Source organism: Notolabrus celidotus, chromosome 10 (assembly GCF_009762535.1).
Source record: "Notolabrus celidotus isolate fNotCel1 chromosome 10, fNotCel1.pri, whole genome shotgun sequence".
Taxonomy (NCBI): Eukaryota; Metazoa; Chordata; class Actinopteri; order Labriformes; family Labridae; genus Notolabrus; species Notolabrus celidotus.
The window spans coordinates 11,432,710-11,440,984 of record NC_048281.1 but is presented as its reverse complement, the minus strand read 5'-3'; the positions used below and the strand labels follow the sequence as shown (position 1 = coordinate 11,440,984).

General features: G+C 39.4%; 1 protein-coding gene across 1 annotated transcript in view; it reads right to left on the bottom strand.

Moving 5' to 3' along the window:
• Positions 1–849: 849 nt before the first annotated feature.
• The window catches only part of marco (macrophage receptor with collagenous structure), a 14,921-nt gene continuing 7,495 nt past the window's right edge, over positions 850–8,275 (bottom strand). Inside the window, exons 8-14 of the mRNA XM_034694648.1 lie at positions 6,045–6,095; positions 5,163–5,198; positions 4,284–4,346; positions 2,909–2,944; positions 2,629–2,676; positions 1,991–2,155; positions 850–1,594 (exon numbers count right to left, since the gene is read on the bottom strand). Coding sequence (XP_034550539.1) covers positions 1,464–1,594; positions 1,991–2,155; positions 2,629–2,676; positions 2,909–2,944; positions 4,284–4,346; positions 5,163–5,198; positions 6,045–6,095 — 530 coding nt within the window. The 3' untranslated portion in view covers positions 850–1,463. The remainder of the gene's footprint in view (positions 1,595–1,990; positions 2,156–2,628; positions 2,677–2,908; positions 2,945–4,283; positions 4,347–5,162; positions 5,199–6,044; positions 6,096–8,275) is intronic.

The window sequence follows — 8,275 nt, the reverse complement described above, 5'->3', positions numbered from 1 at the left end:
TTCAGGCACTCGTGACTCATCAACAGCTTCACTATTTCAGTCGCTTAAAACAACTGAATCCTTACAAGAACTTCACATCGGTGATGTTTACATTTGTCTAAACAGGAATCCTTCCCTTTACACCGCCGCCAGGATGAAAGCCTACAAAAGTACAGACAGATAAATGTGTTTGGATCCGGTTGGGTCAGTAACGCTGCAGCTTGAGGGCTGTAGGGTGAGAAACTCGTGTAAAACCGTCTCTCCCTCCTCCACACTAAATATAAACGTTCTCCTAACCTTACCTCAGTCCACTTTATCACCAGACTGTCAGGATAAAAGAGTCTGACTGTGAAAACAGAGACGTTATTGCTAAGCTAGCTTTAGCTGGTTAGCTAGCGGTTTCAACAAGTTAGCGCTGGAGTTATTTACATCGGTCCGAGCACAGCGACCATGACAGAAAGACATCGACATAACATACATGAATTAAAATACTTTGTATTTGCTTCAACTTACCGTTAATGAAATGTTCAAAGCTCAAAGATGTGTGGACTTTGTTCCTTGTTTTGTTCCCTCAGCGGGGACAGCAGAGCATCTAATAGAATGAATCCAGTCTGATCCTCGTTTCCTTGTCATACAATTGAACAGCAACTGTCAGACATTTTTAAGAGTTTATATACGCAGTCGGCAGCAGAGAGCGCTGGCTCGTAGCAGGAGGATGCCTTTCTTACCCTCCAGGGGGCGGGGCCATAAGTGTGTGATGTCTTGTGAAAATTATGACAATCATTAATCATCCTCTCACTTCTAAAATAATCCGTTTATAAGAGTATTATACAAAGTGGTGTTTGTTGTAAATGTAAGACTGCGATGGCGTGATCAGAATACAGATGAAGTTTATTCTTTAATTGTTTGTGTGCAGAGAACAGAGTTTGAGTCAGTGTTCAGGACTGTACAACACATGATTATGTTTATAAGGGGGAGGTTGCTGAGAGTGGTAATAGTTCGTTACAATCTCCAACCTCACCACTAGGAGGCTTTGAATCGTACACACTGCTGGTTTAAGTTTTTCACAGCAGGAAGTTAAAGTAAAAGAAGAGGGAAACAGAGGGACAGCTGTCTCTTACAAACAATCCTCATCAGGTTGAAGGAGCATCATCTGACCCTTGTGTTTTTTTGGCATGGGGGGGCGTAGGGGTAGGTAGAGCATGTCGCCTGACCCGGTGAGGCTGCAGCCTGTCTCTGTGCAGAGGTGTTTGAAGGAAGCCCACATAATCAGAATTTAGAAACAGTAGCTTTGGTACGTTATCAGCATGATTCTGTTAGTATTTAAACTAATGTATGAAGCAATAAATGAACTTTTTGTCCTCGTCCTAAGATCCAGCTGTGAGTATGATTTGTCTCTCCTCTCCACGGTGCGACATGAACATGAGACAGTCTTTTTCTCCCGGCATTCCAATCAATCTGAACAGACTCAGCTCAGAGTCAGGTTAAACACAGCTTACTCCGACGTCCTCAGAGTGCTGACAGTTGTTCACACCAACTCCAGGGTGAGGGCAGTCAAAGATATCTCCCTCTGTCCCCGCACAGTGCATGTCATCCAACCAGATCCTCCCGGTGCCTGCAGAGAGAGAGAGACTCATCAGGGCTTTTAGTGGTGGTGTTATATCAAAATCAGGGTCAATGAATACTTGACTCTGATTGGCTGCAGGGTTTTCAGTTATCTCCTGAGAGATTTTAAGCTGCTCTGATTTAAAGCGCTGACAGCTATCCAGTTTAATAAAAATCAGAAGCAACAGCAGTAAAACGTATTCAGTGTGTCAACACTCCTAAATCTAGCTACAGCAAGAAGGTAGGCCAACACTTTAAAAGATTAAAACCAGCTGAGAGTTGCAGGAAACTGTGACGCAGTATTTATGAGAATAAAGGTATGGAAAACGAACTGCAGAAAACCAAAACATCTGCGTTAACCATGAACATCGTAAAATTTCGTAAACATGTCAGACGAGGAACTTACCTGGGCTGGCTGTAAAGAAATTAGAGGCACGTTGAAATCCCAGCATCTTACAGACCACTATGGCGTCCACGAGGTCAAAGTTATCGTCACACACGGTGCCCCACACACTGTTGTACTTCACCTCCACGCGTCCACGGTTCTTCCCGGGCACGAGACGCACATTCACTGCGGGGACAAAAGCTGAATGAAGTCTGTTCTCACTCAGAGCGGAGATATTAAAACCATGAGAAGTTTCATGAACTGTGACAAAGTTTAAGCCGATCCAAAGCTCAGTCTCTTTGATTTAAGTTGGAAATATGAAGGAAATGTTGAGTCGCTAAAAGCTGCAGTTCCTCAGCTGTCCATTTGAGGCTGCCTACGAAAATGAGTTAACCTAAATAGCGCCCCATGTTACTCTGTCCAGCTGTAGAGCAGGTTTAAACATGCTGACACACAGGTAAAATCACTGTTAGGGTGTCTCTACCTTGTTTATGTCTTCAAGACGACGACATGAAGAGATTTTTATGCTTTAACTCACCTGGTTATGACATAGTAGAGCTTACAGTCACGGGTTTAAGACAGGTTACTATCCCCTCAAGTATTTATGATCACATTTCAGTTTAATCATTCAGGACTTTTAAATCTCTCTGCAGACTTACACTCTCTGTGTCCATCATGACCTGGAGGTCCCGGAGGTCCAGCAGGACCTGTGGAGGAAAAAACATTCATGTGTTACATGTTCTTTTATAACGAAGTATAAGGTAGAGTTATGTTTATAATGTAGACCTTATGTCTGAACAGATGAGTTGCACAAATACGCTGTTCATACGTTTTTAACATCGTATTGTTCGATCAAATCTTTCACAGGGTTACACGATTGATTTGAAAATGTTTAACTTCAAACATCAGAGATATAAAGGACATGTGACTTAAACCCACCCTCAGTGCCGTTGAAACCAGAAGGTCCAATCAGACCTGCAGAGAAGAGAACAGGAGATGATGTAAGTCTCCAGTTTAACGTTATAATAAACGAAGACCAGATCTGTGATGACAGTTTGATTACATGAGTGTGTCTGAATATCTAAACCACAATGCTTTGACCATGATCATCAAAAGTGAAAATGTCTTTATGCTGATGATGAAATTATCTGAGATAATCAACTTGAATTATTCAGGAGAAACATGAGTGCCCATCTTTGGAGTCTGAAAGTGATTCCCATCGACTGAATGAAACATGGACGTAGTCTCTGTGACGTCAACCCGCAGATTATTTAAGACGGTCATCTGCGTATTGGAAATGCTGACTCAACCTAACACAGGACTTCCACCAGGACTTCCAGTGTCCAGTCCGTCTCTGATCCGCTGCGGCCCAGCTTCGTGCCCTCTCACCTGTCAACACCCACTGGTTGCATTTCCGGAACGCAGCACGGAGCAGGACTTTGGGACAGCTGGAGTCATGTGACTGAGGTTTTCCTGCAATATTTACTGAATCAAGGGTTCCCCTCCTCCTCTCCTCATCCATGTTGTCTTTATGGTCCTCTGAAAACCTCTGACCTGTTGACTCCAGGCCTGGCTCCGCTCATCATGATGGTTTGTTGTTAAGTGAAATACGATCTGGTGATAACACAGAGTGTTTTATTCTGAAAATTAACCTGTCTGCTCTGTTGAGATTGATGTGTCATGCTCCGGCATCCGGCAAAAATAGAAGTCCTGTGTATCTGATCCGGAGGACCCCGACCTGCCGGATCAGAGAGGCAGCCGGAACGCAAATGAGCGGATCCAGTTAACACATTGACTAGAATAGAAACCTATCAGATCCGATGCTGTGACGGATTGGAGATGGACCGGACACGGATCTGGTGGAATTTGGCCGTCACTTTATAAACCTAGCCTGATGCAAAGAGGTGGACTTGAGGCAGGCCTTTAGCCTCCTCGCTAACAGCTACAGGGTGCCAGCTTGTCAGAGAAACTCATAACTTTAATATCTTTATAAATAACAAGTTATAATAAATCCACCGCAGTGGGTGACAGTGAGTGCTGATAGAGAAATTAGCTATTCAGAGCTAAACTGTTTTTTGTACCAGGCTGTAAACATGTTTATTTCTGCTGTAAAGATCGGCTCTTTGAGTGGGTGTGTATGTGGTTTCACCTTTCGGGTATTTTAGACCCTTGATTATGAAACTCCAAATCTCTCTTTGAAGTTGTTTTACTTTATTTATTTTTTAAATCTCCAAATGTATTCATTTTTCTCTAACAGGATCAGGTAACATCAGGACACGTTCATCAGTCCAACCATATTAGGCGAGCAGCTCACCTGGAGATCCTTGTTGACCAACATTCCCTCGGTCTCCCTTCATCCCAGGTAAACCCGGTATTCCTAGTGGTGCACAACAGAGGGATTAAAGCCAATTTAGTAACTCAAATAAAGATTAATTTATATGTTTAGGGGACCAGATGCTGTTATAATGTCATGCAGAAGTGTGCTTCCATGTTTTAAGATTATCTAATTTAAGGTATCTGATGATTTATTATCAATTAACTGCTTCAAACTGCAACAATTGACGATGAATCACGACCGACATTACAGAGGAAATCAAACACAGTAAACCTTTTGACAGACAGGGAGGAGTAATTTTAACAATGCAAAACAGAATGCAACGCAAGGTTAAAAGAATACACATAAGTTAAACAGAATGAAGTGGTGTGACAATAGACCAATAAATCATTTAAGAGGTTTTTCAAGGCTAAATAAATAAGAATAAATTAATAAAAATGGATTAATAAATAAAAGCATTAAAGGGACAATAAAAGAGGTTATCTGAATGAGAGGACGTTACACATCGGGAAAATTTAAAAAAGGGAAAAGGATGAATTGGGAACATAAAAATAATAAATGAAAAAAATAAAAATAAATTAAAGCAATAAATAATCAAATAAAATGTAAAACAATTAATTAGTTGGATAAAAACTAAAAATAATAATAAAATAGAAGTAGAAGCGTTTAGAAGGATAAAGTCACATAAAAGCAAGTCTGTAAAAATGGGTTTCTTCTACAGAAGAGATTTAAAAGATGTAACTGACTCTGCATGCCTTATCTCCTCAGGGGGGTCTATCCAAAGTCGAGGGGCTTAGCTTAGCTTAAAAAGAAAACAGCTGCTGTATGTTCAAATCACAGAGTTGCTTTGTTACCTACCTGCAGCACCGCTGTCCCCCTTGTCACCTTTCAATCCTTGAGGATGCAAACCAAGAAACAGAGAATTTAGAGCTTAGTATGGGGTGGTGAAAAATACGGAAGAGGACGAGGGCCAATGAAAGGAAAACATTTGGAGGGATGGGAGAGCAGAAAAAATAAATTGAAGGTACATTTTTTAAACTCTGAGAAAAAAAGTCTGAATTTTGCAGGGAAAAAATAGTTCTATTTTTTCTCAATTCAGACATTAAAGTCAGAAATTTTGGACTCAAAGTTTTAGATTTAAATTTATATGCCTCAACCCGACCTTTATCAAAATGGTGGAAACATCTGAACATCAGAGCGGCGAGCTCGCTGACTCTGGGTGTTTTTAAAAGTAAACTGAAGACTTACCCTTTTAAACTAGCTTTTAATTTGAAGTAATTTATTTCTAGCCCTGGACTGCATTATTATTATTGATTTTATTTGTAAGTGTTTTATTTATAATCATGCCTTTTATAATTTTACCATTGCTGTTGTTTTCTGTCTCTGTTATTTTGTGAAGCACTTTGGGCTGCATGTTTACTGTATATGTATGGAAGGTGATACATAAATAAAGTTGAGTTGAGTTGAGAAACATTCTATTCTCATACTTCTCTGAACTTCTCTGTAGCTCCAGTTACGCTGAACAATGACCTCAGCCTTTACTGCTTGTTGGGCATTTTCATTGGCTGCTTCATATTGTTGCAAGATCGATAATATAACAACAAACATATTACTTTTGAGTGTTTCCTTCTCATCACTGTTTTAAAAGTGTGGCTGTTTGCTGATGATGTCATTCTGTACTTTTATAGTAACGTCATTAACGAGCCTCATCCAGACGTGGATCACCTCTTGAACCCTTACCTTGGATCCCAGGGTCTCCCTTCTCTCCCTTTGCACCTGGTCCTTGATCACCTTGAATCCAAGGAAGCAAAACAAGTGACACAAGTTAAAAACACTCTTACTCGCGATCTTAATCTGAGAGTGTGACCTGGACTGCTTCTTTCTCCCGTCGTGTAAGGAGAGAAACTTTAATATTTTGAATGCTACGTGAAGGATGCTTCTGATTTTTCTGATGTTTCTTCAGTGCATATTTGTTCTGTTTAAAAGCCGCAGATTACTGTATATCACTCATCGCTAGACATCTGTCTGTCAGCAATAACACTAATAATGAACAGAAGTTAAAGGAGGAAGAGAAACTGCTGATACGTTTAATCTTTCCAGGATTTGAATCCCATAAAGACAGATTTTCACTAAGGCTGCAACATGATGTGAAACCAGGGAGGGTCTGTTGCAGGAAATATCATCAGGGTCTCACCATGAGTCAGCATATGATTCACATAGAGCTCTATCACAGGATGAGGAACTTATTTATGTGATGTTTGCATGAACATTTTCTTGCTAAGACTTTAAAAGAACACTTTTCTCTGATAAATGCTGATTAGAAATAACACGTGTGAACAGCATCCGATGAAACTAGCTGACTGTGTTTATGTTCCCACTCTGTTTTGTGACCTTTTAAAGGAAGGAAAAAACCTCCTTGGAAAAACAGTAGCACAGAGAAAGCAGTTCCTTAAAACAGACGTTATTTGGCCCTTTAAAATATATATATATAGTTCCTTCACATTACACACTTTTCCCATCTACGCCCCTCCCTCTGGAATTTGCTCCCTCAAGCCATCAGGTATGCTGAGTCTGTTGATAGCTTCAAAAAATTACTCAAAACACATTTGTATACTCAGGCCTTCCTAGAACCTCCCATCTAATCTCTACGGTTGTCTGTCTATTTGCTTTGTTTGTCTGATTATTTCTGCATATGTGTTTTGTTTCTATCTTGTTTGTTTTTATTGTTTTGTGCCTGTGAAGCACTTTGTAACTGAGCATTCTAAAATTGCTATATAAACCAATTTTTACTTACTTTTTTACTTACACTGAGGTAACTTACTGTAGACACTATATTGCATGTTAAAAACAGACGAAAAGAGTACCTCATCATTAAACTAAAAGGTACCGAAAAACAGACACCAGTGTTACTTCAAACAGAAACAAAGAGCACCATAATTTGGCACTAAACGGTTAAATAAATACTGAAGGGTATCTTAAAACAGACACTTAAGTGTCATTACATTGTTAAGAATACTTCAAAAAAATTTTGAAGGGTACCTTGAAACAGATGCTAAATTTAGCTCAAATAATCATTCCCAATAAAAGACGAAAGCAAACGCTAAGGGGTCCCTCTGATCAAATGCCAAAGGGTACCTTAAAACTGACACTAAAAGAGTAATTTGGTACAGATTCTTCAAGATACCTCAAGTGTATTTCAAAAGGTACCCTGAAACAGATGCTAAAGTTAGCTCAAACAAACACAGAATAAAAGAGACAATCAAATGCTAAGGGGTCTGTTTGAATGAATGCAAACAGGAACCTTAAAACTAAAATAGGAATTTGCTACAGATTACCAAAGAATCTGGACTACATTGAAAATGGTACCTTGAAACAAACACTAAAGGTAGATCATATAAACACACTGAATAAAAGAGACAAGTGAAAGCTAAGGCGTCAGTTTGAACAAATGCCAACCGGTATCTCAAAACTAACTCTAAATGAGTAATTTGCTATGGATTAACAAATAATCTGGTCTACATTTGAAAACGTACCTTGAAGCAGACTCTAACATAAGCTCAAATAAACACACTGAATAAATACAGGGAAGCATATGCACAGGGGTCTGTTTGAAAAAATGACATTGGGTACCTTGAAATCGACATTTAACGAGTAATTTGGTACAGATTGTTTAAGATACCTAAAACTAATGTCAAAAGGTACCTTGAAACAGATACTAACATAAGCCCAAATAAACACACTAAATAAAAGAGACAAGCAAAGGCTAAGGGGGCAGTTTGAACAAATGCAAAAGGGAACATAAACACAGAAACTTAAATAGTAGTTTGATACAGATTGCCAATTCACTAATGTGAATTTTAGAGGGTACCTTTAAGCAGATGCAAGAGTTACATCAAATAAACACGCTAAATAAAAAAGAGAACGCCAGAGGGTAATTTGAACAGATGTCAAAGGGTACCTTGAAAAAGACA